This window comes from Saccostrea cucullata, unplaced genomic scaffold (genome assembly GCF_032062105.1).
Source record: "Saccostrea cucullata isolate Sc308-1 unplaced genomic scaffold, CSIRO_AGI_Scuc_v1 ctg526, whole genome shotgun sequence".
NCBI lineage: Eukaryota > Metazoa > Mollusca > Bivalvia > Ostreida > Ostreidae > Saccostrea > Saccostrea cuccullata.
Genome location: NW_026930599.1, coordinates 260209 through 279692, shown reverse-complemented (window position 1 = coordinate 279692; position 19484 = coordinate 260209). Strand labels below are relative to the sequence as shown.

At 35.8% G+C, this 19484-nt stretch overlaps 1 protein-coding gene across 2 annotated transcripts in view; it reads left to right on the top strand.

Annotated features, from left to right (window-relative positions):
- Positions 1-370: 370 nt before the first annotated feature.
- Positions 371-19484, top strand: part of LOC134229229 (hepatic leukemia factor-like) — a 49816-nt gene continuing 30702 nt past the window's right edge. For both annotated transcript variants that reach the window (XM_062710937.1, XM_062710934.1), the window contains exons 1-2: positions 371-584; positions 10263-10493. In XM_062710937.1, coding sequence (XP_062566921.1) covers positions 491-584; positions 10263-10493 — 325 coding nt within the window. In that variant the 5' untranslated portion in view covers positions 371-490. The remainder of the gene's footprint in view (positions 585-10262; positions 10494-19484) is intronic.

Below are 19484 nucleotides of genomic sequence, written 5' to 3'. Positions count from 1 at the left end.
TCGTTGGCTGTACAAATGCACTCGCAAGCTCGTGCATTTATACAGCCAACTTGTGCCAATATTCACAAATAGGGCCTGTAAGTTCAATAACCCTATAATGGTATTTCATTTGCGACGTGTCTAGCTACTTTAAAGTACTTTCATTACTTTGATTTTGTACATCGGAATATATCACGTGACTGGTCAGTATAACTGTTCGTAAAAATGCGTAACGGAAGAGTTCATTATTGCGCATATTGTGTTGTCTTTGTGTGAATTGAGAAAACTCAAAACTTGTTAAAGGAATTTTTTATACTTTGAGTTGTGCACATTTTTTGTTAAAAAAAGAAAAAGAGAAATATTTAATTCCTAGGTTAGAATAGAGAGATTTGTCTATTTTGTTGTCAATGGGATCGCCCTATTGCGCACTCTAACTGTTTACTATGACGTAAGTGGTCAGCTATTTTCAGTTTTCAAGTGATTATTACATCGTACTTCGTCGGTTTCAGTGATGGCGGACGGGGGATTCTGTAATTTTTCACCTGGTGTAGACGGCAGTGTTTTATCACAAATGTACCACGAGCGTGCGGCGGCTCAAAATTTTGGTAAGGACAATACGTAAACATAAAAACCATGCGCTGTCCTTGACTTGACCAGTCCGCAGCCATGTTGGATCATTGATAGTAAACATTAGTCATACTGGTCATTATATAACAACTCTGTGCAAAAATATTGTGACAGCATAGATTTTTCTGTCAATGACTTGTAACTCATAGGAGACTTTAAATACGCTTTAACCGACTCTGTATTTTTTTTTTAATCTGCAGCAGTGCTCTTGTTCACTGTTTGCTACACTTACAGGTCCAATACAATCACTAGATTTAGCTACGTATAGGTAGAATTACCTACGTAGCTTTATTTACCTACCTCAGGTAGCTTTATTTAGCTATTTCAATGCAACTTTTCAAAGTTTTTCTTTTTATTAAAAAGAGACAAAAAGTCGCAATTCATTGACTATTAATATTTATACTAGGGAGTTTTTAAAAAACAACCCAAAGCAGAGATAGTTTATACATTGCTGCATTTGGACAATTTAGAGCAAAACATGAAATTCCATTGTTTGAATAACTGTCCTTTCTATTGTGTGTGGTGAGGCATGGCTGAGTATGATCACTTTACATTGTGCTGAATAATTACCGACCTATTATCATGTTAACCAGAACTGGACTTCTTTGTCATTTCATTCCAGGAGTAACTGTTCTAACTGTTATACATTGCCCCAAAACTTTCAGAACTTTGATTGCAATTGCGCAGAAATTTAAGACATTTCTTCAAGAGTGATTTTTTCATGAATTGTTTTCATATGAGTTCAAAGTTGAAAATAATCACTGCAACAAATTGGGATTTTTTGCACATCCTGAGAAAAATGTTTTTTTATAGATATAAATTGATCTGGTAGCTAAATAAAGCTACCTCGGGTAGGTAAATAAAGCTAAGTAGGTAAATCAAGCTACGTAGCTAAATCTAGTGATTGTACCAGACCTGACTTAGATATATTCAGATGTGTGACAAAAGTGAAGATAATTTATTTTTCTCTATATAGGCCTCAGTCTTCACAGCAATTCTTTTTCAGCACATGCCCTTTGGGCATGTATACCGATCATTTTAACCCAGCCCATTGAAATTTGTACATGCCCTACTCAAAATTCATTCATATAGCATAAAACATAAGGTTTTTAGCTCACCTGAGCCGAAGGCTCAAGTGAGCTTTTCTGATCACATTTTGTCCATCGTCCGTCCATCTGTCTAGCTGTCCGTCTGTCTGTCCGTCTGTCTGTCCGTCTGTAAACTTTTCACATTTTCGACTTCTTCTCAAGAACCACTGGGCCAATTTTGACCAAACTTGGTACAAAGCATCCTTGGGTGAAGGGGAATTTAAATTGTTAAAATGAAGGGACATATCCCCTCGCAAGGGGAGATAATCAAGAAAAGACAAAAATAGGGTGGGGTCATTAAAAAATCTTCTTCTCAAGAACCACTGGGCCAGAAAAGCTGAAACTTATGTGGAAGCATCCTGGTATAGTGTAGATTCTAATTGTTCACATCATGACCCCTGGGGGAAGGGCGGGGCCACAATGGGGTATCAAAGTTTTACATAGAAATATATAGGAAAAATCTTTGAAAATCTTCTTCTCAAGAACCACTGGGCCAGAAAAGCTGAAACTTATGTGGAGGCATCCTGGTATAATGTAGATTCTAAATTGTTCAAATAATGACCCCCAGGGGAAGGGCGGGGCCACAATGGGGAATCAAAGTTTTACATGGAAATATATAGGAAAAATCTTTGAAAATCTTCTTCTCAAGAACCACTGGGCCAGAAAAGCTGAAACTTATGTGAAAGCATCCTGGTATAATGTAGATTCTAAATTGTTCAAATCATGACCCCTGGGGGAAGGGAGGGGCCACAATGGGGAATCAAAGTTTTACGTGGAAATATATAGGAAAATTCTTTGAAAATCTTCTTCTGAAGAACCACTGGGCCAGAAAAGCTGAAATATTTGTGGAAGCATCCTGGTATAGTGTAGATTCTAAATTGTTCAAATAATGACCCCCAGGGGAAGGGCGGGGCCACTATGGGGAATCAAAGTTTTATATAGAAATATATAGGAAAAATCTTTGAAAATCTTCTTCTCAAGAACCACTGGGCCAGAAAAGCTGAAACTTATGTGGAAGCATCCTGGTATAGTGTAGATTCTAAATTGTTCACATCATGACCCCCGGGGGAAGGGCGGGGCCACAATGGGGAATCAAAGTTTTACATAGAAATATATAGGAAAAATCTTTGAAAATCTTCTTCTCAAGAACCACTGGGCCAGAAAAGCTGAAACTTATGTGGAAGCATCCTGGTATAATGTATATTCTAAATGTTCACATCATGACCCCAAGGGGAAGGGCGGGGCCACAATGGGGAATCAAAGTTTTATATAGAAATATGTAGGAAAAATCTTTGAAAATCTTCTTCTCAAGAACCACTGGGCCAGAAAAAGTGAAGCTTATGTGGAAGCACTCTGGGGTAGTGTAAATTCTAAATTGTAGGAATCATGACCCCCGGGGGAAGGGCGGGGCCATTATAGGGAATCAAAGTTTTACATGGAAATATATAGGAAAAATCTTTGAAAATCTTCTTTTCAGGAACCACTGGGCCAAAAAAGCTGAAACATATGTGCCCATGGGGTAGTGTAGATTTCAAAATGTCTAAATTATGATCAGTGGGGTAGGGTGGGGATGCATTATGTATAACAAGGGGGAAATCTGGTAAAGAACAGAATGATCAAAGATTTTCAGGTGAGCGATGTGGCCCATGGGCCTCTTGTTATATTAACTATAAGGACAGTGTTTCTGTTTTTAAATTCTCTCACTTTTAAGTTTAAATTGTTTTCAGAGTTTTAAATCGACCATGGCCTGCATCTCTGCCATCTTCATATGCGTTTTTGTTCACAACTTTTCACTCGCATGCTGGTCGTTTGTTGGTCGGCTCAGCTGAACTGAATTTCAGAAATAGGATCATGAACGTAGTCCACTGCACATGGCATCAATAAACATTTCGTAATTTAGCAAGAAACTTTGAGAAAACAAATAGGTTAAATTAAACACTTCAATCATTACGATTGACAATCATTTGACAGGTTGTACCGAGAATGTAACTTAAGATGAATGTAGACCATAGATTGGCAATTCATCTTAAGACTAGCAAGTTTACACGAATAACTGGGGTATGACAGAAGAAATGGCAAGTAAACATTGTGAATCGAAAGAAAATTCACACATGCCCTTTGGGCATGTAATTTGAGAATTTTCACATGCCCGCTGGCAAATTTACCAGGTCCGGGGCATGGGGCACCCAGGTTATTTCGAAGACTGCAGGCCTACATGTATTTCATTAAAACAACATTTTGTAAAGTCACTGGCAAATGGTCAATTTTGTCCAAGGCTAAAATTCCTGGACTGAGTTGCTCAAAACACTGGTTAAATTTGACCACTGGATAAGTTAGCCGTTGGTTAAATTCTATATCCACTGGGTAACTAACCACTGGTCAAATATTTGTTGCTCAAAATAAAATTAGCCTCTGGTTAACTAACCACAGGTTAAGTGATTTAACCACTGGTTAGTATCCCACAATGCATTACACTTGTCCAGTTGTCAACCAAAAAAAAAATGGCTACCATGGTAAATATCAAATAAGTAAATAGTGAGACGTTTTAACGTTACAACCGTATGTGGAGAAGTGGAAAATATCGAGATGTAACAGTTATCAAAACTAAACAAACATTTTAGTCACAAAAAGTGAGGAATGCACAAGTCAGCTGGGATTATGCTTTGCTTAAAATTCAAGTGGAAGATGCAGTAATAATGTAAACACATAGACTGGAATTGCCATAGGATTAGCACCACAGGTAAGATGGATTGGAAGTGTGTTTAGAATGATTGCAGAAACCTAGATGCTCGTTAAACTGTTAAACATTAGATACAGAAAATATTTTAAAGACAATACCAGCTACTAAAGACTTGGCTATACTTACGAGGCAAATACATCAATTTGTATTGTTTCATACTTAAATAAAAACTTATTGAAGTCAGGACACCTTTACTGTTTACACGATGTAAACGTCGTCTGCTATTATTCGAGGAAATTCGCACTTGTTGAATTATTGCTTTTATACATACCTTGACAGAAAGATCTCAGTTCAGTGGTTTGTCAAATATTTCCAAACAAGAAATAACTTTCAGCACATTTATGCAATCCTGCATTACAATGTACTAACACTGTCTGAAAGTGGGTAGCATTTTTTTTTATTACCGAAAGGTCATGGTCGAATATACAAGTAGATATAGCGAGTTCGTCACTAATGCATTTCGTTCCGTACAATTAAATTTTGCGGTGTAACTAAAAATGCACTATCCCAAGTGTATTCTATAAATACATAACCTTTTAATATTAGCATCAATATATGTAGAAATTAGACCCAAAAAAACTCTATGTGGATATCAATAGCATTTGCATCGGAAGCATTTTGAAAGTGGAGTGGCTAATTGAATGTGGGTTGGGGTGGGGGGGTGGGGGGGGCTAAACTAACCAAAAAAGGTAACCCCAATTTGTTCAATGCCTTTATAAAGTCTATCTTTGCAAAAAAAAAAAAAAAAAAGAAATCCCGATGCCTATGGATAGATATTAAAAATTTAATGCTAGATTTATTTTGAATAAATATTTTAATTCACTGTATCTCACGAGACCATGCCAAAATGATAATAAAATCAAAGGAAATGGTAGGCATTTTATTTAATGCAGCAGTCAACAAGAAAAGTAGTTTAATGAAATAGGCAGATAAAAAATATCGTCAAGGAAATGATAACTAATATTATTTTGAAATACAATAACAAATAAATAATACAAGATATTTTTTTTTAAAAAGGGTGGGGGGTAGAGGAACTAGAGGAGGGTGTGTGTGTGTATGTATGTGTGTTGGTTGGGGGGGGGAGGGGGGATGTCAATTCTCAATGTGATTTTAAATATTGATGTATGTTAACCAAAGTAACAATTTATTTATATCCATTAATAGACCTATATCATGCAAATGACCAACAAATTTATTCATTTATAATTGTTATATAAAATATACCTATAATAATCATTTATTTTTCAGCAAGGGAAGGCCGCTTGATAAGATCCTTTGTAATGCCAACAGATTAATCCTTGAAAGAACCCATTTAAAACATTCCTGCTGACGATGAAGACATAAAAACCTATCATATCCCTGACTGTGATGTTATTCCTGCCTAATATTGCTACAAAACCATGTCAACTTGACTTTATATTACTGCATATGTCTTTTTAAATATTCATCAACATTAAATTCTTGGTTACAATATCTATAAGCCTTTGTTTCCTACGTTATCTCCCAAAATTTACAACAAATCATAATTTTTAGTCATATTTATCCACTGGTTAAGAGACTTAACCCACCTCTGTGGAATGGCTAACTTTAGCCAATATTTAACCACTGGATAGCAAAGTTAACCGGTGGATAAATTTTGAGCAACAGATTTTAACCAATGGTTAAAAGTTAACCATTGGATAAGAGATTTAACCAGTGGTTAACCTTAACCAGTGTTCTGAGCAACTCGATCCTGAATGTTCCAATTTTCCACCAAAAAACTAAAAAAAAAATAATAAACTTTTGGGTTGGGTGCCAAAAAATGTGGTAGATTGGATAGCACCAAACAAGACTATTATTTTTTTTCGATCCAATCTCATTTTTTTTGTATTTCAGCTAGTACTTAAGGAGGCTGAGTCTATAATTATTTCTACCCCAGGAATTTTGATTATTTTTCGCTATTTAATTTTTAATGCTATATTATTGTTTTAAGATTAAAAAATTAATGTTTTATACCACCCTGATTTCTAAAAAATCTTAGGGTTCATCTCAAAAGTTGTCAAATATTACTATTGGATCCTAATAGTATGGGAATTTTTTGGAAAAGCACTACCTTGTTTTCCACATTTTTTGTAATTTCTTCTTCAGTCAAGTATATGAAATTTGTTGTAAAAAAAATCAACAAATTGTGAAATTTCGAAAAAGTTGACCATCTTGGTTGGTCTAGGTCTTATAAATTACAAAGTTTATTTTTTGATACCTCTAAAACTGCCGTATTGCTGTATAAATACATATCAATGCAGATAATTTTTTTTTGGAAAATAGCAATGTTTAGATTGCTAGTATGTTTCTTTTGATGTTCTGTTGTCAGTTTTTAGCTCACCTGAGCCGAAGGCTTAAGTGAGCTATTCTGATTAAAATTTGTCCGTTGTCTGTTGTCGTTGTTGTCGTCGTCGTAAACTTTTCACATTTTCATCTTCTTCTCAAGAACCACAGGGTCAATTTCCACCAAACTTGCTACAAAGTATCCTTGGGTAAAGGGGATTCAAGTTTGTTCAAATAAAGGGCCACGCCCTTTCCCAAGGGGAGATAATTATGAATTAAAGAAAAATTAATGGCATTTTTAAAAAATCTTCTTCTCACGAACCACTGGGCCAGGAAAGATGAAACTCATGTGGAATCACCCTCAGGTAGTGTAGATTCAAATTTGTTCAAATCATGAGCCGCGGGGCTGGGGTGGGGCCAAAATGGCCGATCAAAGTTTCACATTGGAAACAATTAGGGAAAATCTTTAAAAATCTTCTTCTCAAGAACCACTGGGCCAGGAAAGATGAAACTCATGTGGAATCATCCTCAGGTAGTGTTGATTCAAATTTGTTCAAATCATGAGCCCTGGGGCTAGGGTGGGACCAAAATGGCCGATCAAAGTTTTACACAGGAAACATATAGGAAAAATCTTTGAAAATCTTCTTCTCAAGAACCATTGGGCCAGGAAAGATGAAACTCATGTGGAATCATCCTTAGGTAGTGTAGATTCAAATTTATTCAAATCATGACCTCCAGGGCTAGGGTGGGGCCAAAATGGCAGATCTAAGTTTTACATAGGAAATATTAGGAAAAATCTTTAAAAATCTTCTTCTCAAGAGCCACTGGGCCAGGAAAGATGAAACTCATGTGGAATCATCCTCAGGTAGTGTAGATTCAGGTTTGTTCAAATATTGACCCAGGGGCTAGGGTGGGGCCAAAATGGCCGACCAAAGTTTTTCATAGGAGTATATTGGGAAACCTTTTAAAATCGGTTCTTTTCAAGTAATTCAAAGCCATGATTAGTGATATTTATATGGAATCATCCTCAGGTAGTATAGATTCAAGTTTGTTCAAATCATGACCCTCTGGGGGGTTAAAATTCAAGCCCCCCCACATTTAGTAAACTTTCAGTTCTGATCTGATATGTGCTTTTTCCTAGCCGATGTGCTCAGGTGAGGGCTGTGGCCCCTGGGTCTCTTGTTAGTATAGTATTCATGGACGTCTATGAGCATATTAGTGAGTTTAGCATAGTATTCATGGTCGTCTATGAGCATATTAGTGAGTCATATGTCATCTTCAGCATCGTGCATTGCTTACTAAATTGGAAAACAGGGATGTCATTAGAGCCATTCCAGGGTTTTACCTAATTATTGTTGTAAAATCACATTTTCAGACCAGTATGCGTTACGGAAATTTTTTTTTTTTTTTTTTTTTTTTTTTTTAAATGCTTTATTTCCATGCTTTCAATTTAAACATTTTAAACGTTACGGAAAATGTTAATTCTATATTAAAATTACAATATTTTGGAAAGGTTTATACTGTTTGCACTTATGACTGCATGAAATTAAAAAGCTGAGCAATGTCATGCACACTCAAATGAGACTCGGCTTCATTAAACCAGAAAATTTGTTGTCATCTTTTTTAAGGTAGATGCAAGTTTACTGTCTGCATAAAAACATACTCTGTAAATTTGTCAGCTTAATTAATCCTCTTAATTCGAATTTTTGTTTCTGAATTTTTTTTTGAGATTTGTCTGCGTGGGTTTATTGTAATCGTATTTCAAATGCACTAATATTATTGAGAACAGGTGACACTATTTCAGTGAAATATATAGTGAAATGCACCGTTCATCCCAGTATATGCATTTTAAAACCATGCTTGTTAAATTAAAATGATGCAGACAATTAAATCTTATATTACTCAACACAATGAATGTGAAGTAAATTTAGCATTGATCTATTTGAAAAAAATAATATGTGTTCTTGCTTAATTTTTTGCAAAAAAACTTTAAAACTTTGCAATTTTCATACAAATGGAGACATTTTCATTACGACGTTATACATGTATATTGCTAGTGCCATGTCATTTTTTCGTATCCCTGTGCGACCAGAATAAAATATGAATTTATGAACAATTCACAATTAAGCATGTAATCTGTAAATTCAAATTTTTAGCTCACCTGAGCCGAAGGCTCAAGTGAGCTTTTCCGATCACATTTTGTCCATCATCCGTCTGTCTGTCTGTCCGTCTGTAAACTTTTCATATTTTTGACTTCTTCTCAAGATCCTCTGGGCCAATTTTGACCAAACTTGGTACAAAGCATCCTTGGATGAAGGGGAATTTAAATTGTTAAAATGAAGGGCCAAATCACCTCACAAGGGGAGATAATCAAGAAAAGACAAAAATAGGGTGGGGTCTTTAAAAAATCTTCTTCTCAAGAACCACTAGGCCAGGAAAGCTGAAACTTATGTGGAAGCATCCTTGGGTAGTGTAGATTCTAAATTGTTCAAATCGTGACCCCCGGGGGTTTTGGTGGGCCAACAATAAGGAATCAAAGTTTTACATAGAAATATATAGGAAAAATACTTTAAAAATCTTCTCAAGAACTACTTGGCCAGAAAATCTGAAACTTATGTGGAAGCATCCTTGGGTAATGTAGATTTTAAATTGTCCAAATTATGACAGGTCGGGTACGATAGGGTCACAATAGGTATTACAACGGGGAAATCTGGTTCAGAATAGCATGGGCAAAGCTTTTCAGGTGAGCAATGTGGCCATGGGCCTCTTGTTTGTGCAAAGCAGTAGATTTTTGTACAAGAGTATACATTCTAAAGTGAGGTGGCCGGGTTAGGAATGAAATAACTGAAATAAGTTATGATTTGTTGAATTACCATGCATTAGATTTACTGTCATGAACCTTTTCCATCTACTTAATAACCTAAGTGAAGAGCATGAATAAAACTTTTCAGATATAAGCTGGTGTACAATAATGAATAATGAATAGTATCAGGCCCATAGAAAGCAGTTTCAGTTGGGGGGGGGGGGGGGCATAGCCATACATTTTCAGTTCGGGGCACTATTAACTACCAAAAATTCCTTGCCAAGCAAAAAAATAAAGTCATCAGGTCATCAGACATTTTTATTGAGGGGGTACAAACATGCGGTTCTAACAGCCATGAATAACAATCTATTACAGGAATAAGTTACTGAAGAAAAGCATAATCAGGGAAAGATAACCCAAAATGTTGACATTAACTTTAACAAATTATTTTAAAAATAACTTGTTTCCATGATGCCTTTGACTGTTAGAGGCTTCAAATAGAAGTGATCTGATTGTACAAATTATCAGAAGAGCAATTCAAGGCCCTTGGGCCTCTTGTTTTTCAAGCTATGTGTGTAGATTCTATAAATTAATATGTACATGCATTGTACTTGACAAAAAATTATCAATTCTTTTAATAACAGGAGCAAACCTCCTGAAAAAGCAATAAAGAGTGAAATGACCATTATTTGTTTAAAAGGTTGATTAATTCCTTTTATAGATGAATCTAGAGAAAAACCTCATGGTCCTGGTTTTTACCAGGATCAGTACTCGACAGTAGAAGAAATGGCTGCCAGTACAATACAGGCCATGTCTAACCAGAATCGTCAAAGCAATGCATTAGGAACTCATATTGCCACAACAGCTGCTGCTGGTCTGTTTGAACCACACTTACATTCATCAATGAACTATGCTCTCAAACCTGAAAAAGGTCTTCCACCCACTCCCCCAGGTAAGAGGAATGCTGGTAAAAAGAATTTTTAGGGCCCTACAAGATTTTGTCCATCTGTCATGCTTTGGTCCACAATTTTTCTGTTTTTCTAATAAATTTTTTATGGTTGACCAATTAAGTTCAAATTTGGTATGTTGGTTGAATAGGCAGTAAGACATATTTTGATGATAAATTTGTTTCTCAATGTCCTCTGGTTTGGAGCTGGGGTGGTGGGGTACCAGGAGTAGATTCCTTAACTTTATATAAGAATGAATTGGCAAAGAGAGATAACTGCTGAAAATGTTCCCATTGTAAACTGTGAAACCTGCAATGAGCCTCTTGGGATTAATTAGCTTTCCTCTTGAAGAAAATCCAAAGCATTAATTATCTTTATCTGTCACATTGAGATTAATCACCACCTCTCTCTGCAAATGAAGTTTATTTTGAATGTAAGTCAATTTGGAATGCTATGACTCTGAAATGTGGATTGAAATATTTATGTTTATACTTCATTTTTGTTAAAATACCCTAAACGATGAGATATTATTTCATTGAATTCTAAAGACAAATCAAGAAATAGATTAAAGAGGATAAAAATTATAGATATTTTTTTAATTTTTACTAATTAGCTCAAAGGCTCAAAGGAGCTTTTCTGATCACATTTTGTCCGTCGTCCGTTTGTCCGTCCGTCTGTCTAGCTGTCTGTTCATCCGTCTGTTAACTTTTCACATGTTTGACTTCTTCTCAAGAACCACTGGGCCAATTTAAACCAAACTTGGTACAAAGCATCCTTAGGGAAAGTGGAGTTTAAATTATTAAACTGAAAGGCCAAGACCCCTCACAAGGGGAGATAATCAAGAAAATACAAAAATAGGGTGGGGTCATGAAAAAATCTTCTCAAGAACCACTGGGCCAGAAAAGCTGAAGCTTATGTGGAAGCATCCTGGGATAGTGTAAATTTTAAATTGTTCAAATCATGACCCCCGGGGGTTGGGCGGGGCCACAATAGGGAATCCAAGTTTTACATATAAATATATAGGAAAAAAAATTAAAAGTCTTCTTCTCAAGAACCACTGGGCTAGAAATTCTGGAACTTATATGGAAGCATCCTGGGATAGTGTAGATTCAAATTGTTAAAATCATGACCCCCGAGGATTGTACCAGGCCACAATAGGGAATCCAAGTTTTACAAATATATAGGAAAAAACTTTTTAAAAGTCTTCTTCTCAAGAACCACTGGGCCAGAAATGCTGAAACTTATATGGAAGCATCCTGGGATAGTATAGATTCTAAATTGTTCAAATCATGACCCTAGGGATTGGACAGAGCCCCAAAAAGGTATCCAAGTTTTACATAGTAATATATAGGAACAAACTTTAAAAATCTTCTTCTGAAGAACCACTGGGCCAGAAAAGCTGAAACTTATTTGGTAGCATCCCGGGGTAGTATAGACTCTAAATTGTTCAAATCGTGACCCCTGGGGGTTGGGCGGGGCCAAAATAGGGAATCCAAATTTAACATACAAATATATATGAACAAACTTTAAAAATGTTCTTCTCAAGAACCACTTGGCCTGAAAAGCTGAAGCTTATGTGGAAGCATCCTTGGGTAGTGTAAATTCTAAATTGTTCAAATTATGACCCCCGGGGGTTGGGCGGGGCCACAATAGGGAATCCAAGTTTTACATGGAAATATATAGGAAAAAAATTTAAAAGTCTTCTTCTCAAGAACCGCTGGGCCAGAAAAGCTGAAACTTATGTGGAAACATCCTGGGATAGTGTAGATTCTAAATTGTTCAAATTGTGACCCCCCCCCCCCCCCTTTGGGTAGGACAAGGCCACACTAGGTATTACAAGGGGGGAAATCTCGTAAAGAATGGCATCACCAATGTTACTCAGGTGAGCAATGTGGCCCATGGGCCTCTTGTTTTTAGTTCATCTGAGTGAAAGGCTCAAGTGAGCTTTTTGATCAAAATTTTTCTGTTGTCTGTCGTTGTCGTCGTTGTTGTAAACTTTTCACAATTTCATCTTCTTTTTAAGAACCACTGGGCCAATTTCAACTAAACTTGCCACAAAGTATCATTAGGTGAAGGGGATTAAATTTTGTAAAAATAAAGGGCCTTGCCCTCTTCCAAGGGGAGATAATTATGAATTAGGGAAAAATTAATGGCATCTTTTAAAAATCTTCTCCAGAACCACTGGGCCACGAGAGATGAAACTCATGTGGAAGCATCCTCAGGTGGTGTAGGTTCAAGTTTGTTCAAATCATGACCCCTGGAGGAAGGTCGGGGCCACAATGTCTGATCAAAGTTTTACATAGGAATACAGCAAAATTCGTTTAGTATGAACATGGATATTGCGAATTCAAGGATATAGCGAAGTTATGTTGGATCCCCAGCTTAATAAACTTAACTAATACCTTATACGGATATATAGAATTATGGATATAGCAAAGTAATTTCATAGGTTCTAGAGACCTCTTTCCGAAGCAAAATCTTTAAAAATCTTCTTCTCCAGAACCACTGGGCCAGGAAAGATGAAACTCATGTGGAAGCATCCTCAGGTAGTGAAGATTCAAGTTTGTTCAAATTATAACCCCTGGGGGTAGTGTGGGGCCACTATGGCCGATCACAGGTTTACATAGAAATATTTAGGAAAAATATTTAAAAATCTTCTTCTCCAGAACCACTGGGCCAGGAAAGATGAAACTCATGTGGAAGCATCCTCAGGTAGTGAAGATTCAAGTTTGTTCAAATTATAACCCCTGGGGGTAGGGTGGGGCCACTATGGCCGATCACAGGTTTACATAGAAATATTTAGGAAAAATATTTAAAAATCTTCTTCTCCAGAACCACTGGGCCAGGAAAGATGAAACTCATGTAGAAGCATCTTTAGGTAGTGTAGATTCAAGTTTGTTCAAATCATGACCCCCCGGTGGTAGGGCGGGGCCACTATGGCTGATCAAAGTTTTACACAGGAATATATAGGAAAAATCTTTAAAAATCTTCTTCTCCAGAACCACTGGGCCAGGAAAATGAAACTCATGTAGAAGCATCCTCAGGTAGTGTAGATTCAAATTTGTTCATATCATGACCTCCGGGGATAGTGCGAGGCTGCAACTGCTGTTCAAAGATTTACATAGGAATATATAGGGAAAAATCTTTGAAAATCTTCTTCTCAAGAATAAATAGGAAACAAGATGTGTTTGTTAAACACTGTTGCCCCCGTATGGCAACATATAGCAAAGATTAAACTTTTTATTAAAATGCAAACTCACCAGAAATACAATACTGAAATATGAAAGAAGGCCAAGGTTAAAGTTTTTTCATATGTACGAAAATCTCCAAGGTCAAAAGATCAAGGTAATTGGTATCCAATGAAAGATCTTGCCACAAAAAATACACATGTGAAGTATGGAAGCCTTATCCCTTACCCTTCAAAAGTTATGGCCAAGGTTAAAAATTTTAAAAAGTAGGACAAACTCCAAGGTCCAATGGTCAAAGGTCTTGCTATCAAATGAAAGGTCTTGTAAAAAGGATTGAATATGTAAAGCATGAAAGCCATATCTCTTTCCGTTCAAAAGTTATGGTCAAGGTCTGCTTTTTAAAATTAGGTCAAACTCCAAGGTCAAAGGGTCAAACTTCTTGGTATCCAATGAAGGGTCTTTTTACAAGAATTACATATGTGAAGTATGTAATCTGTAGCCTTTACCATTCAAAAGTTATTGCCAAGGTTAAAGTTTTTTACTAGTATGAAATTCTCCAAGGTCAAAAAGTCAAAGTAATTTGTATCCAATGAAAGGTTTTGCCACGATCATGTGAAATGGGTATGAAAAGTGAAAGATTTGAGGCAATAGAAGTCACCACTACCCCCCCCCCCCCCCCCCCCCCCCCCAATAGGATTTTGACGTTTGGGCGTTTTTTTGTTGTTTTTTTTTAAGCTTGTCAAGAAATTTCTGGGTTTGGATTTTTTTTGACTGGGGTCGACCCCCCCTGGAAAAAATTTCTGGATCTGCGCCTGCTATTTCTTATCTTTTCTGTATGTAAAGATGTAAAGATTTCTTTTTCATTTCATTCAGCAGATATAGAACTGGTTGATTTTGGTTTTTTGTTTGATTGTTTTTAGAACCATAATCACTGCAACACAACTGTTATATGTTGGTGTGGGGAAGAAAACCTCAAACAGTTTGATTTATTCAGAGCTCCGGTGTTTTCCACTAGCAGTTACAATGAAATTATGAAAATTTAAATATTGGATCAAATTGAGAACAACTGAAAATTGTATTCTTAAGTCCTGTTATGAAAGTATGTTATTACAAAATGACAAATGGATTTTACAAATTAAAAAAGAATTGTCCCTTTTAGGCCTAGGCCAACTTTGGACGGAAAATAATCTAAATGTAGAGCTTACAACATTATAAAACAACGACCTTTAGATGTTTCAAAGCAAACTATGTTATAAGATATATCAAACTCTTCAAAAGATAATTTATCTCAACATTTAATTGACAATTTGTGTTTGCAGTGGTATTTAACAAAACCTATTGTTAAAAAATTTAGACAGTTATTAACAAAATTTAGGTTATCGAATCACACGTTGAATATTGAAACAGGTCGACACCATAACATACCTAAGAATAATAGATTTATATGTACATGTTGTAATCTCCATGATGTACGAGGGGGGATCAGAAAATAATGCAAGTAATGTTATTCCATAGATATTTTTCGTAAATGACCAAAACCGATGTCACGCACGGGTAGATACATTCATTACATGTGTCTGTCTAAAATTTGTTATCGTTTTATTCACTATTTCAAAAGTTACATACAAAAGAAGAAGGGGTAGTCGTACACACTGACCATTTTCTCCCAGTGATATGAAATCTACAGTGAAGGCTGAAATAAGAAACTATATAAAAGTGAGAGGCGTTCTTGATATACCTGCAAAAATAATTTTAAAAGAAATTTGTCAGATTTATGGAGATTCTGCAGTTTCGTTAAGCACAGTTTGTCGTTGGTTGAAAAAGTTTAAGAATGGCGTTGACGTCGTTAAAGATTCTTCAAGAACAGGGCGACCAAAGACAGCTGTTACTGATGGAAACGTGGCTGCAGTAAAGAAAATGGTAGAGGAAGATGGTAGATATATACTTTAAAATATATTGCTAGTGTTGTTGGTATCTCATCAGCAAAGGTACATGAAATTTTGACGAAGCACCTCCACCTACGTAAGGTATGTGCACGATGGATACCGCATCTCTTGACACCAGAACAAAAGACAACGCGTTTGAAATTTGCAAGAAAACTGTTAAAAATCTATAAAAACTGTGACAGGAGAAAATTTGCTGACTTACTAACAGGTGATGAAACTTGGATTTACTTTTTTGAGCCGCAAAGAAAAATTAACAATATGATGTGGGTAAGGAAGAATAGCGAGCGTCCTGTCATTGCAAAAAGGTGTCAAAGTGCTAAGAAAATTTTATATGCTATTTTCTTTAATTCTAGTGGCCCGGTTGTGCAAATTCCAACTCCGCAAGGTAGAGGTATCTCGGGACAGTTTTACAAAAATAATGTACTGAAAAAAATTAAGAAAGTGTATGAAAAGAAAAGACCAAAGACAGGCTTGAAGAACATAAAGCTCATTCATGACAATGCTCCAGCTCATAAGAGTAAAATAGTTCAAAGTTTTTTGAAGGATGAAAAGGTTGTTCAGCTCCCCCACCCCCTGTATTCTCCGGACTTAAGTCCTTGTGACTTTTTCCTATTTCCTAGACTGAAACAAATGTTATCTGGACGTCGCTATACTTCGCGCAGCGCAGTTGGTAGTGCTGTTTATCAGTGCTTAGACAGTATTCCAAAGGAAGACTACCTCGGGGCTTTCAAATCATGGGTATGCAGATTGCAAAAGTGTGTAAATGTAAAAGGGGGTTATTTTGAAGGATTAAACTAGTTTACATTTTGATACATATTGTTTTCATTATTTTATAGATATACTTGCAGAATTTTCTGATCGTCCCTCGTAAAAGATGAATTTCATTTTAATTTGAAATTCCCATTGTATATTGAACTAAGAAAGAAATTTTTGAAAAAGTATTATTATACTAAGCCAAGTGTCTTTAAATTAATTCAGCTGTTAAGTTCCAATAATATTATGGATGTCAACGAATATTCGAGTACTCGACTATCGTTCGATCATACCGACTATCGAATAAAATTTCTTTAGTTGGTTATTCGTTAAAAATGTGTTTCATCAAAGTAATATTGAATTCAAGGCAATAAACTTATATTTTCCCATTTCATTTATTTACAGATCAGTATTTTCATATGTGAAAATTAAGGGTACGGTATAACTGTTCAAAGGAAATTATTTGTACGTGTATGTATTTTCGGCAAACATATCTTTAAAATACATGTAAATTGGGGTCAGTTATGAGAGTAATTAAACCGTGTTTTCTTTTTCTGAGATTTATTTCATGCAATCATTGATTGTTTGCACAAAATTTCATAATTAAAATTTATCCCAAGCTATCTATCTCTTTGTTTTTATAAGAATCACACGTTAATTGTTTACCTGTCAAAGGTCATTGACGGACACGTAGAAATTGGCTTCAATTATGGGGTACATGTACAGTACTACCGTTATGTAAAGAAAGGACAAATCAAGCTTTTGATATCCTACATTTAGATAAAATGTGCAGCTAACATATCAATTTTGAAATTAAATACATTGGGTACATATTGATGTACAGTTTTTATTAGCTCACCTGAGCCGAAGGCTCAAGTGAGCTTTTCTGATCAAAATTTGTCCGTTGTCTGTCGTTGTTGTCGTCGTCGTCGTTGTCGTCGTAGTCGTTGTCGTTGTTGTAAACTTTTCACATTTCCATCTTCTTCTCAAGAACCACTGGGCCAATTTCAACCAAACTTGGCACAAATTATCCTTGGGTAAAGGGGATTCAAGTTTGTTCAAATGAAGGGCCACGCCCTTTTCCAAGGGGAGATAATCATGAATTTGTTAAAAATTAATGGCATTTTTAAAAAATCTTCTTCTCCAGAACCGCTGGGCTAGGAAAGATGAAACTCATGTGGAAGCATCCTCAGGTAGTGTTGATTCAATTTTGTTCAAATCATGACCCCTGGGGCAAGGGTGGGGCCAAAATGGCCGACCCAAGTTTTTCATAGGAATATATAAGAAAAATCTTTTAAAATCTTCTTCTCCAGAACCACTGGGCCAGGAAAGATGAAACTCATGTGGAATCATCCTCAGGTAGTGTTGATTCAAGTTTGTTCAAATCATGACCCCCGGGGCAAGGGTGGCGCCAAAATGGCTGACCCAAGTTTTACATAGGAATGTATAGGAAAAATCTTTAAAAATCTTCTTCTCCAGAACCACTGAGCCAGGAAAGATGAAACTCATGTGGAATCATCCTTTAAGGTAGTGTAGATTCAAGTTTGTTCAAATCATGACCCCCGGGGCAAGGATGGGGCCAAAATGGCCGACCCAAGTTTTACATAGGAATATATAGGAAATATCTTTAAAAATCATTCTCAATTACCACTGGGCCAGGAAAGATGAAATTCATGTGGAATCATCCTCAGGTAGTGTAGATTCAAGTTTTTTTCAAATCATGACCCCCTGCCCTTGGGATATGGTGGGGCCAAAATGGCCGACCCAAGTTTTACATAGGGAAATATTGGGAAACCTTTTAAAATCTTCTTTTCAAGTACTTCAAAGCTATGATCAGTGATACCCGGGGTATTTATATGGAATCATCCTCAGGTAGTGTAGATTCTAGTTTGTTCAAATGATGAACGCCTGGAAGGGGGGGGGGGGTAAATTCAAGCCTGATGTGCTCAGGTGAGCGCTGTGGCCCCTGGGCCTCTTGTACTACGTACGTGTTTACAATTCAGAAATTCGTTGTATAATGGTGATAGCGTGGGTTAAATATTGTAAACTAGTCTGTAAAAGACAAAAAGTGAAGATGATATGAAAAAATAATTAAAATCAAACGAATATTCGACTATCGTTCGACTAAAGCATCTGACTATTCGACTAAGCTGCCCGAGTAAAATTGACATCCCTAAATAATATTAAAGATCTCTTAAATTTGGGCGATTTTTTAAATGCTGCAGCAATGTTAAGAAAAATATAGTTGATGTATAGTATTATTTCCATGTATGTGTTCTTTACGTTCACTCTCTCTGTATGTTTTTCTTCTTATTAATACCAATTGTTTGTATTCTCTGATGAGCCAGTTGGCTATAAGAAATAAAGAAAATGAAACTGTAAGCCGAACTACCACAGAAAAGATGAATTACTATTTCCAGCATTTCCTATTTTCACAGTAATTCTGTTGGAATTTGTTTTTATGCAATCAACTAGAGCTTAGATGCCCTCAGAGGGAGTATTATTATGATAAAGTTTAAAGATATTAAATTAATAAATAAATAAATAAAATATTAAAAACAATAGAAACTTCTTAACATTGACCTTTATTGCAGAGTGTGTGTTTGGAATTTCTAATGACGTCTAATTAGCATGATAAAATAATGACTTCGCGTCTGAATTTGTACGTAAAATCTCGACGTTCTGCTATGAAAGGTGCAGTATTGAGCATTAATTATTTTTTCAATGCATACATTTGAGTCATGTATATAAATTATATACCATTTAATTTAAAAAATCCTTGGCTTTTTAAAATGCTTTGAACGGAGCAAATATGAAACGCGGCATTTTTTGGCCAATACTGCACTTTGTTCATAAATATGTATGTTTATTTAATGACAAGAAAAACGTGATAACTGTTGCGGATGAATTTATAAGAACAGATGCGTCGAAGGACATGAATAACATTTTGGAAGGATAAAATTTTGCAACACAAACAACCCAACAGGCAGTAACATAAACAAAATATAAACACGAATACTAGAAGATTAAAAGTTTGAATCATAGATAAAATCTCAGTATTACCTTTTAAGTATTATAACCAATTTAAATATTTTTATCTTAAAAGCTG